This window comes from Coregonus lavaretus (genome assembly GCF_964263955.1).
Source record: "Coregonus lavaretus genome assembly, chromosome: 5".
NCBI classification, from domain to species: Eukaryota; Metazoa; Chordata; class Actinopteri; order Salmoniformes; family Salmonidae; genus Coregonus; species Coregonus lavaretus.
In genome coordinates, this window is record NC_139992.1 from 64,180,727 (window position 1) to 64,198,296 (window position 17,570).

Consider the following 17,570-nt stretch of genomic DNA (forward strand, 5'->3'; position numbering starts at 1 on the left):
CCGTTCTTGTGATCATTTTGACCCCACGGGGTGAGATCTTACGTGGAGCCCCAGATCGAGGGAGATTATCAGTGGTCTTTTATGTCTTCCATTTCCTAATAATTGCTCCCACAGTTGATTTCTTCAAACCAAGCTGCTTACCTATTGCAGATTCAGTCTTCCCAACCTGGTGCAGGTCTACAATTTTGTTTCTGGTGTCCTTTGACAGCTCTTTGGTCTTGGCCATAGTGGAGTTTGGAGTGTGACTGTTTGAGGTTGTGGACAGGTGTCTTTTATACTGATAACAAGTTCAAACAGGTGCCATTAATACAGGTAACGAGTGGAGGACAGAGGAGCCTCTTAAAGAAGAAGTTACAGGTCTGTGAGAGCCAGAAATCTTGCTTGTTTGTAGGTGACCAAATACTTATTTTCCACCATAATTTGCAAATAAATTCATAAAAAATCCTACAATGTGATTTTCTGGATTTATTTTCTCAATTTGTCTGTCATAGTTGACGTGTACCTATGATGAAAATTACAGGCCTCTCTCATCTTTTTAAGTGGGAGAACTTGCACAATTGGTGGCTGACTAAATACTTTTTTCCCCCACTGTATATATTTTTTTATGTTTTTATTTTTGCTCAGTAAACTTGGGGGGCCAAATAAAATCACCTGTGGGCCAAATTTGGCTCAAGGGCCGCCAATAGGGCAACCCTGCTCCATAGTATGACCTAATTTTGAATGCCAGCCGAGCCCTGCCTAAACAAACAGCCTTTCCTTGTGTTTAAGTCATAAAGACATACACGTCTGCGTCATACTCATCTCAACACAGCCTCAACCCTCATTCTCTTAGTCAGACAATATAATCGGTTCCATTGCAACATGCAAGCTTAATCAAGCACAGATACAGTATTTGAAATTATTTCAAATAGTATTTGAACCCAGGTCTGCACATACACTTCAGCGAGCAGGCGTTTCTAATTGACCTGGCCCGGGTATCCTGGATAGATATTCACCTCATTCCGTCAGTAGAGGATGCCTGGTTGTTCTTTAAAAGTGCTTTCCTCTCCATCTTAAATAAGCATGCCCCATTCAAAAAATGCAGAACTAAGAACAGATATAGCCCCTTGTTCACCCCAGACTTGACTGCCCTTGACCAGCACAAAAACATACTGTGGCGTACTGCATTAGCATCGAACAGCCCCCGCGATATGCAACTTTTCAGGGAAGTCAGGAACCAATATACAAAATCAGTTAGGAAAGCAAAGGCTAGCTTTTTCAAACAGAAATTTGCATCCTGTAGCACTAACTCCAAAAGGTTTTGGGACACTGTAAAGTCCATGGAGAATAAGAGCACCTCCTCCCAGCTGCCCACTGCACTGAGGCTAGGAAACACTGTCACCACCGATAAATCTACGATAATCGTGAATTTCAACAAGCATTTTGCTACGGCTGGCCATGCTTTCCACCTGGCTACCCCTACCCCGGCCACCAGCTCTGCACCCTCCGCTGCAACTTGCCCATGCCCCCCCTGCTTCTCCTTCACCCAAATTCAGATAGCTGATGTTCTGAAAGAGCTGCAAAATCTGGACCCCTACAAATCAGCTGGGCTAGACAATCTGGACCCTTTCTTTCTAAAATTAGCTGCCGAAATTGTCGCAAACCCTATTACTAGCCTGTTCAACCTCTCTTTCGTATCGTCTGAGATCCCCAGAGATTGGAAAGCTGCCGTGGTCATCCCCCTCTTCAAAGGGGGTGACACTCTAGATCCAAACTGTTACAGACCTATATCCATCCTGCCCTTCGAAAGTATTCGAAAGCCAAGTTAACAAACAGATCACCGACCATTTCGAATCCCACCGTACCTTCTCCGCTATGCAATCTGGTTTCCGAGCTGGTCATGCAAGCACCTCAGCCACGCTCAAGGTCCTAAACGATATAATAACCGTGATCGATAAAAGACAGTACTGTGCAGCCGTCTTTATCGACCTGGCCAAGGCTTTCGACTCTGTCAATCACCGCATTTTTATATAAGATCTCGCAATACATGGCCAAGTCATTCTTTGGGGATGCTTTTCTGCAAAGGGGACAGGACGACTGCACCGTATTGAGGGGAGGATGGAAAGGGCCATGTATTGCGAGATCTTATTGGCAGATTAAATAGCCTTGGTTTCTCAAATGACTGCCTCGCCTGGTTCACCAACTACTTCTCAGATAGAGTTCAATGTGTCAAATCGGAGGGCCTGAGGGGAGGATGGAAAGGGCCATGTATTGCGAGATCTTATTGGCAGACTAAATAGCCTTGGTTTCTCAAATGACTGCCTCGCCTGGTTCACCAACTACTTCTCAGATAGAGTTCAATGTGTCAAATCGGAGGGCCTGTTTTCTGGACCTCTGGCAGTCTCTATGGGGGTGCCACAGGGTTCAATTCTCGGGCCGACTCTATTCTCTGTGTATAGCAATGATGTCGCTCTTGCTGCTGGTGACTCTCAGATCCACCTCTACGCAGACGACACCATTTTGTATACATCTGGCCCTTCATTGGACACTGTGTTAACAAACCTCCAAACGAGCTTCAATGCCATACAACACTTCTTCCGTAGCCTCCAATTGTTCTTAAACGCTAGTAAAACTAAATGCATGCTCTTCAATCGAACACTGCTTGCACCCGCCCGCCCGACTAGAATCACTACTCTCGGCGGGTCTGACTTAGAATATGTGGACAACTACAAATACCTAGGTGTCTGGTTAGACCATAAACTCTCCTTCCAGACTCACTTAAAGCATCTCCAATCCAAATTTAAATCTAGAATCGGCTTCTTATTTCGCAACAAAGCCTCCTTCACTCATGCTGCCAAACATGCCCTCGTAAAACGGACTATCCTACCGATCCTAGACTTCGGCGATGTCATTTACAAAATAGCCTCCAACACTCTACTTAGCCAAACACATTTCAACTCAGTTTTTCACAATTCCTGACATTTAATCCTAGTAAAGATTCCCTGTCTTAGGTCAGTTAGGATCACTACTTTATTTTAAGAATGTGAAATGTCAGAATAATTGTAGAGAGAATGATTTATTTCAGCTTTTATTTATTTCATCACATTTCCAGTAGGTCAGAAGTTTACATACACTCAATTAGTATTTGGTAGCTGTCATGACTTCTGCCGAGGCTGCCTCCCCTCCTTGTTCGGGCAGGTCTCGGCGTTCGTCGTCACCGGCTTACTAGCTACTGCCGCTCCCATTCTCATCACTCCACTTGTCTTGTCTTGTCAATCACACACACCTGGTGCTCATCCCCTAATTAGTCTGTGTATAAGTGTTCCCTCTGCCCCCTTGTCTTTGTGAGTGATTGTTCTATGTGGGAGGAGAGTAGCTCGGTTGAGATACTCTCTCATTTATTTTTCCAGGGTTGATTTTCCCCTGTGTCATTACATTTATTGTATTTTCTGAGCCTGTGTTTGGTCAGGGAGGATTGTTTCCCCTGTACCTGTTCCGATTGCCGTTGTAGGCGCATTGTATGTCTGGAAGGAATAAATCTGCATCCAGTTATTTTACTCCTGCACTTGACTCCGTCCATCATTCACCACAGTAGCATTGCCTTTAAATTGTTTAACTTGGGTCAAACGTTTCGGGAAGCCTTCCACAAGCTTCCCACAATAAGTTGGGTGAATTTTGGCCCATTCCTCCTGACAGAGCTGGTGTAACTGAGTCAGGTTTGTAGGCCTCCTTGCTCGCACAAGCCTTTTCAGTTCTGCCACAAATTAGTATTGAGGTCAGGGCTTTGTGATGGCCACTCCAATACCTTGACTTTGTTGTCCTTAAGCAATTTTGCCACAACTTTGGAAGTATGCTTGGGGTCATTGTCCATTTGGAAGATATTTTGGTTTCATCAGACCAGAGGACATTTCTCCAAAAAGTACGATCTTTGTCCCAATGTGCAGTTGCAAACCGTAGTCTGGCTTTTTTATGGCGGTTTTGGAGCAGTGACTTCTTCCTTGCTGAGCGGCCTTTCAGGTTATGTCGATATAGGACTCGTTTTACTGTGGATATAGATACTTTTGTACCTGTTTCCTCCAGCATCTTAACAAGGTCCTTTGCTGTTGTTCTGGGATTGATTTGCACTTTTCGCACCAAAGTACGTTCATCTCTAGGAGACAGAACGCGTCTCCTTCCTGAGCAGTATGACGGCTGTGTGGTCCCATGGTGTTTATACTTGCATACTATTGTTTGTACAGATGGACGTGGTACCTTCAGGCATTTGGAAATTGCTCCCAAAGATGAACCAGACTTGTGGTGGTCTACAATTTGTTTTCTGAGGTCTTGACTGATTTCATTTGATTTTCCCATGATGTTAAGCAAAGAGGCACTGAGTGTGAAGGTAGACCTTGAAATACATTTACATTTTAGTCATTTAGCAGACGCTCTTATCCAGAGCGACTTACAGTTAGTGAATACATATTTTTTTATACTGGCCCCCCGTGGGAATCGAACCCACAACCCTGGCGTTGCAAACGCCATGCTCTATCAACTGAGCTACATCCCTGCCGGCCATTCCCTCCCCTACCCTGGACGACGCTGGGCCAATTGTGCGCCGCCCATGAGTCTCCCGGTCGCGGCCGGCTGCGACAGAGCCTGGATTCGAACCAGGATCTCTAGTGGCACAGTTAGCACTGCAAAGCAGTGCCTTAGACCACTGCGCCACTCAGGAGTACAATACATCCACAGGTACACCTCCAATTGACTCAAATGATGTCAATTAGCCTATCAGAAGCTTCTAAAGCCATGACATCATTTTCTGGAATTTTCCAAGCTGTTTAAATGCACAGTCAACTTAGTGTATGTAAACTTCTGACCCACTGGAATTGTGATACAGTGAATTATAAGTGAAATAATCTGTCTGTAAACAATTGTTGGAAAAATTACTTGTGTCATGCACAAAGTAGATGTCCTAACCGACTTGCCAAAACTATAGTTTGTTAACAAGAAATTTGTGGAGTGGTTGAAAAATGAGTTTTAATGACTCCAACCTAAGTGTATATAAACTTCCGACTTCAACTGTATATCTCACTGGTCATCCCCAAAGCCAACACCTCCTTTGGCTGCCATTCCTTCCAGTTCTCTGCTGCCAATGACTGGAACGAACTGCAAAAATCTCTCACTAACTTTAAGCATCAGTTGTCAGAGCAACTTACCGATCACTGCACCTGTACACAGCCCATCTGTAATTAGCCCAGCCAACTACCTCATCCCCATATTGTTATTTATTTTGCTCATTTGCACCCCAGTATCTCTATTTGCACATCATCTTCTGCACATCTATCACTCCAGTGTTAATACTAAATTGTAATTATTTTGCACTATGGCCTATTTATTGCCTTACCTTCATAACTTACTACATTTGCACACACTGTATATAGATTTTCTATTTTTCTATTGTGTTATTGACTGTACATTTTTGTTTATCCCATATGTAACTCTGTGTTGTTGTTGTTTTTATTGCACTGCTTTGCTTTATCTTGGCCAGGTCGCAGTTGTAAATGAAAACTTGTTCTCAACTGGCTTACCTGGTTAAATAAAGGTTAAATAAAAAATAAAATAAATACACTCAGTAAAACTGGGTGTGTAGAGTGTAGACAAGACAAGCCACTATAGGGGTAATATTTTGCAACCATGTCTTTAGCCACAGCCAAAAATATCCTATAATTCAACATTTTGATCAGTTTCTAGAAGGAAACTTTTCCTGACCAAGATTCTTAAAAAAAAAATGTTACTAGGCTGCCAATATCCATAATTCTATGTTCAGAACTCCACAATGAGTCAGTAAGTACTATCTCATTGAGGCAGTTTTAATAGCCTGCTTCCTTTGTTGACTGTCCCAGCCAGCCCTCACAGTTTAACCATTAATCTGCTCTACTACTGGGACATGAGGGAGGGAACTCCCTTTCAACACAGCATTGTGCTTCTTCTCAGTGCTCCGGCATAACATTAGAGCCATCTGATGTTAGCCACATTAACACATTTCATGTGACTCCAATATGATTCCCATGAATGATATGCCTATGTGGCGAGATATACATTTTCTCTACTATGGTGAATATGTGGAGAAGCTATACATCCTGTAATGTACAGTTTGGACTCTTGTGTGATTCAGACAGTAGAATTACAATCTTAAAGATCAAGATCAAGCAAAACATTAAATCAATAGATTCAACTAATTAATTTGGTATGATTTAAAACTGCACAGCAGACAAGTGCCTGACAACATATGGCAGGATTCCTTTTAAAATGACAAATTATCCGTAGCCTACACAAAACTCTCTCTAAATGTCAAAGGTCTTTAAAAGATCCAAGGTACTTCGGTAGAGAAGCTAGGGTCTATTACTTACGCGACTGCTCTCCTTGAAAAGTTTAAAGCTCATCCACTTTGGCATGGTGTCTCTTTCTCTGCTCTCACTCTGTCTGCGCTGCTGTGAGTTAAGCTCAGTTCAAGTAGCTCTGCCTTCTGATTGGTTATGCCAGACAGGCAAGCACGCAGGCTGTACAGTAGTGTGTGTTATGACCCGTCTCTACTACTCATAGTAAGCCTGTGAAACACTGGATACCCCAAGCTGCTGTGATGATCTACACTCTGACAGTATGTGTATTAGGGAGTGTGTGTGTGCGTTTGCTTGCTTGCTTGAGGGAGGGTGTTGCACCACTAAGCCCAACTTGGCCCAAAGCTGACTCTTGCCTTCAGATAGAGAGAGAGAGAGAGAGACAGAAAAGGAGAGAGAAAGAAAAAGAGAAAGAGAGCGAGAGAGGGAAAGATGGAGAGAGAGTGAGTGAGGGAAAGAGAGAGATAGAATAGAGAGAGAACCCTCCTCTCCCAGCCGAGGAGCACAAGGCGTCTTATGACTTATGGATACAGCGGTGGCGATGGGAGAATAGCTTCATTATATTGTGAGACAGGGGTGGATGAGTCAACTTTTATTAATGGAGAGAGGCACACAGCCTTGCCTTAGTCAATGAGCAGAGCACAGCAACACATCCATGAGATGTGCAGCATGAGGGACAGAGGACAAACACCCTTATGAATTATGGGTCGTATTCATTAGTGCATACCGTAGTAAAATGTTTTGCAACGGAAAACAAAAACAAGCCTTTCCTGTTGGACAAGTTCAGGTAATCCCTCCCAGTTTCGGCCCGTTTGATTCCATTTTGTTTCTCGTGAATACGCACGCCCATGTTGCACACCCAAAACAGTTTTATTTTAGAAAACTGTTTTCATCATGTATCAATCTACAAGACCAAAATATATATAAAAAAGTGTTGTTGTTGGACTTGTTTCTATAATACTTCATGGAGCCATGGGTTGGGTGGGTCTACAGGGGAAAGTAGAGACACCGCTGAAAAATACAAGTTGGAGACAGACGGCAGCAAGACAAGCCCAGAAAGCAGCCTAGGTGTGCGTCCCAAATGTCAGCCTATTTCTAGATACTGCACTACTTTTGACCAGGGCCCATAGGGAATCCCATAGGGCTCTGTCTAAAAGTAGTGCACTATAGGGAATAGGGTGCCATTTGGATCGCAACCTAGCTCTTCCAGTTCCATGCAGGGAGAAAACAAATCCTCCCTCAGTAGCAGCCACAGCCACTGAGCCATAGCAGTGGGTGCGAGACGGGAGTCTGCATGCGTCTGTGCAGAGTGGCAAACTTTCAGCTTGGATTAGATGAAGGCACCTCAAAACCAGTCTGTGGAAGACTTGACATGGCTCGGCTGGAGAGAAAAAAACTCATGACAGTCAGTCAGTGATACTTAGCAGCTCAAATTAGTTCAGGTTTGGTGTTATGAACTGTGATTTGTACTTTTTTGAAAAGTTAGGAAACTCTATCCAGCCTTCCCCTGCCTATTCATAACAGCATACGCAACATCGAAATATAGCTTATCGAACTTGCAATAAACTATAAGGGAGCTCCAGCACTGAGCCTTCCAAGAAGAAAGCCTACCAACAAGAGCAAAAGACAACACTCCCACCTCAAGACTGAATGAAATAATATTGGTCTTTAGTTGAGACATCCTCCAAGAGAGAGAAAGCAGTCCTAACTGTCAGGGAGAGCTGCAAACAACAGAGGAGAGTAGAAACTGTGTTGTTCCAGAGATAAAAACAAGGCAAGAGTTCATGGAAAAACACACGAGGAGAAGAAGCCCAGACAGAGGAGAAGAAGCCCAGACAAGACACACACAAACTAACAAACACGCACACAAGGCTGTTCCATAAACTTTCCTCACATCACGCCCATTCATCACCAGCCCAACTATGCCATGTCACAGCAGCCATTTTTTGGAATGGCAGTGTCAGCCAATCAGCTCATTTGTTGTTCAATGCGACCATTATAAAATGGCTGCTGTGGATACTGCTAGCTAGCATGATTGTGAAAACGGCAGTTTACTTAAAAAGTAGTCGTTCAATCTTCTCTGTGTAACAGTTGGTAGTGATGGGGAAAATAAGCTTCCTGAGGCATTGAGGTTTTCCAGTCAATTGTGTCAAAAATAGGTTCATTACTCAAGGCTTTGATCAACACAGCCTATACTAGTGGCAGCTGCTAGTCAAAAAGCCTTTTTGTCTTCTACCAAAGACTGTGCAAAGCTGTCATCAAGGCAAAGGGTGGCTATTTGAAGAATCTCAAATATGAAATATATTTTTATTCGTTTAACACTTATTTGGTTACAACATGATTCCATATGTGTTATTTCATAGTTTTGATGTCTTCACTATTATTCTACAATGTAAAACATTTAAAAATAAAATAAAAAAACTTGAATGAATAGGTGTGTCCAAACTTTTGACTGGTAGTGTATGTTGAGTGAGGGCACATGCCCGCACAAAACCTTAACACACTTTTCATAGTTTCACATGATTGTTGTCTAACCTACTAGCATATACATGGGCAGCCTAATTTCTAATGCCAGGTCACAGACCCTGCTGGGAACATAAGAGAGGCCAGGGAAACCCAGTTTGTCAATCAACTGTTCATCATGTGACCTACAGGGGGCAGAGCTAGGGAGGAGTCAATTGGCGAAGTTCCAGACTGACCACATTGCAAATGCCTGCCAGATGTCATAATGCTACGATAAGTGTTTAACATATCAGCTAACCGCATCATATGATTTAGCAATTGTATTCCCGACTGTGCAGTCGAAGATGTGGCACGCCACCATTGGTTGATGTAATGCAATGTCTGCATTGTACAGTGTCTTCAGAAAGTACTCATACCCCTTGACTTATTCCACATTTTGTTGTGTTACAGCCTGAATTCAAAATGTATTCAAACAATACCCCATAATGACAAAGTGAAAACATGTTTTTATACATTTTTGCAAATGTATTGAAAATGAAATACAGAAATATCTCATTTACATAAGTATTCACACCCCTGAGTCAATACTTTGTAGAAGCACCTTTGGCAGCGATTACAGCTGTGAGTCTTTCTGTGTAAGTCTCTAAAAGCAACATTTGCCCATTATTCTTTTCAAAATATTTCAATCTGTCAAATTGATTGTTGATCATTGCTAGACATCCATTTTCAAGTCTTGAAATAGATTTTTAAGCAGATTTAAGTCAAAACTGTAACTCGCCACTCAGGAAAATTCACTGTCTTCTTGGTAAGCAACTTCAGTGTAGATTTGGCCTTGTGTTTAAGGTTGTTGTCTTGCTGAAAGGTGAATTAATCTCCAAGTGTCTGGTGGAAAGCAGACTGAAGCAGGTTTTCCTCTAGGATTTTGCCTGTGCTTAGCTCCATTCCGTTTATTGTTTATCCTGAAAAGCTCCCCAGTTCTTAACGATTACAAGCATACCCATAACATGATGCAGCCACCACTATGCTTGAACATATGGAGAGTGGTACTCAGTAATGTGTTGTATTGGATATGCCCCAAACATAACACTTTGTATTCAGGACAAAAAGTTAATTTTTTGCAGTATTACTTTAGTGCCTTATTGCAAACTGGATGGATGTATTGGAATATTTGTATTCTGTACAGGCTTCCTTCTTTTCATTCTGTCAATTAGGTTAGTATTGTGGAGTGACTACAATGTTGTTGATCCATCCTCAGTCTTCTCCTATCACAGCCATTAAACTCTGTAACTGTTTTAAAGTCACCATTGGCCTCTCCGGCAACTGAGTTAGGAAGGACGCCTGTATCTTTGTTGTACTAGGTGTATTGATACACCATCCGAAGTGTAATTAATAACTTCACCATGCTCAAAGGGATATTCAATATCTGCTTCTTCTTTTTTTTTACCCATCTACCAATAGCTGCCCTTCTTTGTGAGACATTGGAAAACCTCCCTGGTATTTTTGTTTGAATCTGTGTTTGAAAGTCACTGCTCGATTGAAGGACCTTAAAGATAATTGTATGTGTGAGGTACAGAGATGAGGTAGTTATTCAAAAATCATATTATTAAACACTATTATTGCAACTTATTATGTGACTTGTTAAGCACATTTTTACTCCTGAACTTATTTAGGCTTGCCATAACAAAGGGGTTGAATACTTATGGACTCAATACATTTCAGCTTTTCATTTTGAATTAATTGGTACAAATTTCTAAAAACATAATTCAACTTTGACATTATGGGGTATTGTGTGTAGTCCAGTGACAAAAAAAGCTAAATTGAATCCATTTTAAATTCAAGCTGTAACACAACAAAATGTGGAAAAAGTCAAGGGGTGTGAATACTTTCTGAAGGCACTGTAGGTGACCGATATCATTGTAACTTTTGTTTTTGTTGCAATACACAATATACAGTGAGGGAAAAAAGTATTTGATCCCCTGCTGATTTTGTACGTTTGCCCACTGACAAAGAAATGATCAGTCTATAATTTTAATGGTAGGTTTATTTGAACAGTGAGAGACAGAATAACAACAACAAAAATCCAGAAAAAAACGCATGTCAAAAATGTTATAAATTTATTTGCATTTTAATGAGGGAAATAAGTATTTGACCCCTCTGCAAAACATGACTTAGTACTTGGTGGCAAAACCCTTGTTGGCAATCACAGAGGTCAGACGTTTCTTGTAGTTGGCCACCAGGTTTGCACACATCTCAGGAGGGATTTTGTCCCACTCCTCTTTGCAGATCTTCTCCAAGTCATTAAGGTTTCAAGGCTGACGTTTGGCAACTCGAACCTTCAGCTCCCTCCACAGATGTTCTATGGGATTAAGGTCTGGAGACTGGCTAGGCCACTCCGGGACCTTAATGTGCTTCTTCTTGAGCCACTCCTTTGTTGCCTTGGCCATGTGTTTTGGGTCATTGTCATGCTGGAATACCCATCCACGACCCATTTTCAATGCCCTGGCTGAGGGAAGGAGGTTCTCACCCAAGATTTGACGGTACATGGCCCCGTCCATCATCCCTTTGATGCGGTGAAGTTGTCCTGTCCCCTTAGTAGAAAAACACCCCCAAAGCATAATGTTTCCACCTCCATGTTTGACGGTGGGGATGGTGTTCTTGGGGTCATAGGCAGCATTCCTCCTCCTCCAAACACGGCGAGTTGAGTTGATGCCAAAGAGCTCCATTTTGGTCTCATCTGACCACAACACTTTCACCCAGTTCTCCTCTGAATCATTCAGATGTTCATTGGCATACTTCAGACGGGCCTGTATATGTGCTTTCTTGAGCAGGGGGACCTTGCGGGCGCTGCAGGATTTCAGTCCTTCACGGCGTAGTGTGTTACCAATTGTTTTCTTGGTGACTATGGTCCCAGCTGCTTTGAGATCATTGACAAGATCCTCCCGTGTAGTTCTGGGCTGATTCCTCACCGTTCTCATGATCATTGCAACTCCACGAGGTGAGATCTTGCATGGAGCCCCAGGCCGAGGGAGATTGACAGTTATTTTGTGTTTCTTCCACTGTTGTCACCTTCTCACCAAGCTGCTAGGCGATGGTCTTGAAGCCCATTCCAGCCTTGTGTAGGTCTACAATCTTGTCCCTGACATCCTTGGAGAGCTCTTTGGTCTTGGCCATGGTGGAGAGTTTGGAATCTGATTGATTGATTGCTTCTGTGGACAGGTGTCTTTTATACAGGTAACAAACTGAGATTAGGAGCAGTCCCTTTAAGAGTGTGCTCCTAATCTCAGCTCGTTACCTGTATAAAAGACACCTGGGAGCCAGAAATCTTTCTGATTGAGAGGGGGTCAAATACTTCTTTCCCTCATTAAAATGCAAATAAATGTATAACATTTTTGACATGCGTTTTTCTGGATTTTTTTGTTGTTATTCTGTCTCTCACTGTTCAAATAAACCTACCATTAAAATTATAGACTGATAATTTATTTGTCAGTGGGCAAACATACAAAATCAGCAGGGGATCAAATACTTTTTTCCCTCACTGTACATCCCACAATTGTGAAATATGTGTGACTGCAATATCTTGTGTAGGCCTATTGGGAATAGAAGAGATGTTCCTGATGTCCTCCTACCTTATCACTGTCCACAGTGTTCTGGGAGGTCCTGGAGGCGATGGAGATGGTGTCTGGCTGGCTGCTGCCGTCACCCTGGCTGTCTGCATCCTCACCGGCATCCCTGGAGACACACACACACACACAGAGTTAGAAAGGATGTGTCTTATCTCTGTCTGTCTTGATGTTTGTTTTTTTAAGGGGATGTATCTTATCTTTAGCCATTCTAATTTAAAAGACCTACCAAATCAAATAGAATAAGCCATACTGATCTATCAAATATGATGAAAAGAGATTTGATTAGTGTTGCTTATGTGGGTGCCTGGATGGCTGAGTGATGGGCCTGCTCACCTCTTGCTGTTGTTGCGTGGCTTGGCCGGCGTTTTGGGCATGTGGATGGGCTCCTTCAGCGCCCCCTTGAGGTGGATGATCCTCTCCTGGATCACCTCCCGGATGTTCTTGATCCACTCCTGCTTTGCTTCAATACTGGACGCCTGGGGAGGAGAGTGGGACACACCACATCACATTGATTGACCTTTTTGTATCCTCTGGCCTCTGTCACTTGAAGTTCATGAGAAGGTGTTGGCGTATAAAAGAGAAAAACTGCAATGTAACCCTGAAGCTGTTGCTCTGTAAATTATGCTTTCTGCAAGGCATGGCCCTTACAGGCCTAGTCTTTAGGCAGACTATTTTATATGTCGCCTTTAATGGCCCTCAATTAGTGTGAGTATTGTATTGTGATAAATTACCCAAAGCTACCTTTCACCCTGTCCTGAAAAATCTTGAAGATCAGTAGAAGGCAGCTTTAAGAGACCATGGCCCGTATTCACAAAGCGTCTCAGAGTAGGAGTGCTGATCTAGGATCAGGTCCCACCTGTCTGTGTAATCATATTCATTATGATCTAAAGGGGAAAACTGCCCAAAACTATCTTTAGAGATCAGTAGATGCCTTTGTGGACCTACCTTGAGGACAGTCTTGTTGTCAGATGAGGGGGTCCTTCCAGCCCACAGGGCAAACTTACAGGGGTCCCCTTCAATGTGCTCTGTCACGCCCAGTTCTGATGTCTGGAGATGGAGGACAACAAGATGTGAAGTCTTGAACACTGTTTTTACCAGCCTTTTATGACTTGGAACATCCCAAATCATGTTTTCAGTATACCATTGAATATCAATTAAAACCCCACAATAGCAATGTTCCCTTTATGATAAGGAGATGGCATTTAAGAGGTACATTAAGATACAGTCGTAGTAAATCCCATCCAACTTTCTACTTTGTCCCTGTGGACTGTAGTCCTTGTGTCCTGGCTGGTTGTGCATCCCAAATGGCACCCTATTCCCTATATAGTGCACTAATTATGACCAGGGCCCATAGAGCTCTCACCATAAAGGCAATAGGGTGCCATGTGGGAAGCAACCTGGAACAGCTGCTATTGGACATGCACATATGCATTCATAATTCATACTTTAATTCAGGACTGAGACCACTCCATCTGCTCTGGGTTTCATGTATTCAGCACCTGGCCCTTTGTGTTCTCCCTCCACAGCTTCCTCTAAAATACCCTGAAATACTGTAGCCTATTATACAAGTTGGCAATTAACACCTACCCACACACACGTGTACCGTAGTCCAGTTCTGCTACATTTTAGTCATTTAGCAGACACTCAGTTGAGAGTGACTGTATTGAAATAAGAAGGCAAGAATATCTAAATATGAGCATTGTACGAATCATAGCTCACAATTGCACAAATACTCTGCGCACCCGTCCAACGCACGCACGCACGGACACACACGCGCACACGATGGTGTCACGACTTCCGCCTGTAGTGCTCTCAACCTGTTCCACTACAGCCCCGTCGAAGAGAATGGGGGTGTGCTCAGTCCTCTTTTTTTTCCTGTAGTCCACAATCATCTCCTTTGTCTTGGTCACGTTGAGGGAGAGGTTGTTATCCTGGCACCACACTGCCAGGTCTCTGACCTCCTCCCTATAGGCTGTCTCATCGTTGTCGGTGATCAGGCCTACCACTGTTGTGTCGTCGGCAAACTTAATGATGGTGTTGGAGTCGTGCCTGGCCATGCAGTCATGGGTGAACAGGGAGTACAGGAGGGGACTGAGCACGCACCCCTGAGGGGCCCCTGTGTTGAGGATCAGTGTGGCAGATGTGTTGTTACCTACCCTTACCACCTGGGGGCGGCCCGTCAGGAAGTCCAGCATCCAGTTGCAGAGGGAGGTGTTTAGTCCCAGGATCCTTAGCTTAGTGATGAGCTTTGAGGGCACTATGGTGTTGAATGCTGAGCTGTAGTCAATGAATAGCATTCTCACGTAGGTGTTCCTCTTGTCCAGGTGGGAAAGGGCAGTGTGGAGTGCAATAGAGATTGCATCATCTGTGGATCTGTTGGGGCGGTATGCAAATTGGAGTGGGTCTAGGGTTTCTGGGATAATGGTGTTGACGTGAGCCATGACCAGCCTTTCAAAGCACTTCATGGCTACAGACATCAGTGCTACAGGTCGGTAGTCATTTAGGCAGGTTATCTTAGTGTCCTTGGGCACGGGGACTATGGTGGTCTGCTTGAAACATGTTGGTATTACAGACTCAGTCAGGGACATGTTGAAAATGTCAGTGAAGACACTTGCCAGTTGGTCAGCACATGCTCGGAGTACACGTCCTGGTAATCTGTCTGGTCCTGCGGCCTTGTGAATGTTGACCTGCTTAAAAGTCTTACTCACATTGGCTACGGAGAGCGTGATCACATAGTCATCTGGAACAGTTGGTGCTCTCATGCATGCTTCAGTGTTGCTTGCCTCAAAGCGAGCATAGAAGTGGTTTAGCTCGTCTGGAAGTTTTGTGTCACTGGGCAGCTCGTGGCTGTGCTTCCCTTTGTAGTCTGTAATAGTTTTCAAGCCCTGCCACATCCGACGAGCGTCAGAGCCGGTGTAGTACGATTCAATCTTAGTCCTGTATTGACTCTTTGCCTGTTTGATGGTTCGTCGGAGGGCATAGCGGGATTTCTTATAAGTGTCCGGGTTAGAGTCCCGCTCCAAGAAAGCGGCAGCTCTACCCTTTAGCTCAGTGCGGATGTTGCCTGTAATCCATGGCTTCTGGTTGGGGTATGTACGTACAGTCACTGTGGGGACGACGTCATCGATGCACTTATTGATGAAGCCAGTGACTGATGTGGTGTACTCCTCAATGCTATCTGAAGAATCCCGGGACATGTTCCAGTCTGTGCTAGCAAAACAGTCCTGTAGCTTAGCATCTGCGTCATCTACCGAAGTTGGTGCCTCTCCTTGTTCGGGCGGCGTTCGGCGGTCGTCGTCACCGGCTTTCTAGCTGCCACCGATCTACATTTCTTTTTTCATTTGTTTTGTCTTGATTGTACAAACCTGGTTCCCATTACATTATATTATTTCCCTATTTAACCCTCTGGTTCCCACATGGTTTTGTGCGTGTTTATTCTTTGTTTTGTGTCCAAGACTTATGTGAGCTGGTGTGTTTTCCCTGCGTGGAAATTAGTCTTGTTTATTTTTCGAGTAAAGTACGTTGTTTACTCAGTTCTGTGTCCTGCGCCTGACTCCGTCCTACCGCTGCACATTGACGCTTGACAGATGGGGGCTTTACATCTCATCCAGCAAGCTAAGGGGGGATGCAGATCAATGGGAATTGGTTGTGGAGCAAACATCTCCACTGGCTAAAAGCACCTGCCCTTCTGATCCAACTCACCAGGAGTCCCCAGGACACATGCAAGGCATCACATCGTTATAGTATTATTAGGTTCACAGCTTGGCCAGCTGGATTACACATTATATGACAACACCAGCACTATCTTGAGAAAATTCCCTTGAAAAGCTGGAACTCCACACTACTATATGTGACCTGTCTCATTCCACAGATCTCAAGTGAAGTCAAGTGCAGCTTCATTCCTTTCAAATGGACCTCTGACTTGAACTTTAACTGTAGAGCAGGTAGGAGAGGAGGGGAGAGGAGAAAAAGGGGCCAGTCCTACCAGCAGTTTGTTCTTGAAGGCGTATTTGGTGCGTCCGGCCGAGTCCTTGATCTCCTTGCTGAACACCAGGGAGATCTCGAACAGGAAGAGATGGCGGTCCCGGCCCTTCCGGATCAGAGACTTGGGATCCCACACCTGGAACGTGTCCTGGATGAACAGCTCTCCCTGCACGTCCAGATTCTCATCGAAACCTACCGGAGATCACATGGCTCTTTAAATACAGCAATGCACTACCGACTGCAGAGTTAGGGCCAGTCATTAAAATTAAATGTAAAACATTTAAGAACTTTGGAAATAAATAACTTTTTTTTTTCTAATTTATTGAGAAATCGTTGAAAATATAAACATTTTTGCAATTATTAAATTTGAAATGTCAGCAATTGGAATTGGCGGACTTCAATTACAATTGCCTCCAACCCTGACAGAGAGACAACAACCTTACAGCTCTATACTTGCCTACTAGATAGTATTATTCCATGCAGTGTAGGTTTTACTGTACATTTCACAACTGTCCCTTAAAGGGATAGATAAGGTTAGTTAGTTTACTTCCACATGAAGTGATGGAACACCCTAGCTAATTAGAGATGTTTTAAATAGAATACAGCACACAGGCCTCCCTCCTACTGTACCTTCCAGCATGGCGACATGCATAGCATCGTTGGCCCTCTTGGGGACACTAAGCATAACCTCCAGGCCGTCCTTAATCTCCCCCTTCCCCTCCTCACAGCAGGTCAGCAGCTCCTGAAACATGACATTTGGACAGTTTTCATCAGTTCCAGTGCATTGATGGGGTTGCTAAGTCTACAGTTCCTGGCATGCATGTTAAACACAGGACAATCATTTCCCCAGCTGGATATTGTTTTATTAGAAAATAGGAGGGCTAAGAACAGTCATTTTGAGAAGACATGTCTGGAAATGATTTCATTGCTATTTCTTATGCCAGACACTGTAAAGGGGATCTCTGTATGTAAGATACTGTCTGCGTCCTAAATGGCATAAGTGCACTATATAGGATAGGGAATAGGATGCCATTTGGGATGTAGCCTAAGATACTGTGTGATGAGGTTCTGTACAAGCGGACACATCACTAAGTGCTACTATGGACATTTAACACAGAGCTAAGGGCCCACACACAGGCAGGGG

At 43.7% G+C, this 17,570-nt stretch overlaps 1 protein-coding gene across 4 annotated transcripts in view; it reads right to left on the minus strand.

Moving 5' to 3' along the window:
* The window catches only part of LOC311130047 (kalirin-like), a gene marked incomplete at both ends in the record, with an annotated part of 358,304 nt that overhangs the window by 84,593 nt on the left and 256,141 nt on the right, over positions 1–17,570 (minus strand). For all 4 annotated transcript variants that reach the window (XM_084162671.1, XM_084162670.1, XM_084162669.1 and 1 more), the window contains 5 exons: positions 12,446–12,548; positions 12,776–12,918; positions 13,388–13,489; positions 16,428–16,618; positions 17,057–17,168. In XM_084162671.1, the coding sequence (XP_084018797.1) occupies positions 12,446–12,548; positions 12,776–12,918; positions 13,388–13,489; positions 16,428–16,618; positions 17,057–17,168 (651 nt within the window). The remainder of the gene's footprint in view (positions 1–12,445; positions 12,549–12,775; positions 12,919–13,387; positions 13,490–16,427; positions 16,619–17,056; positions 17,169–17,570) is intronic.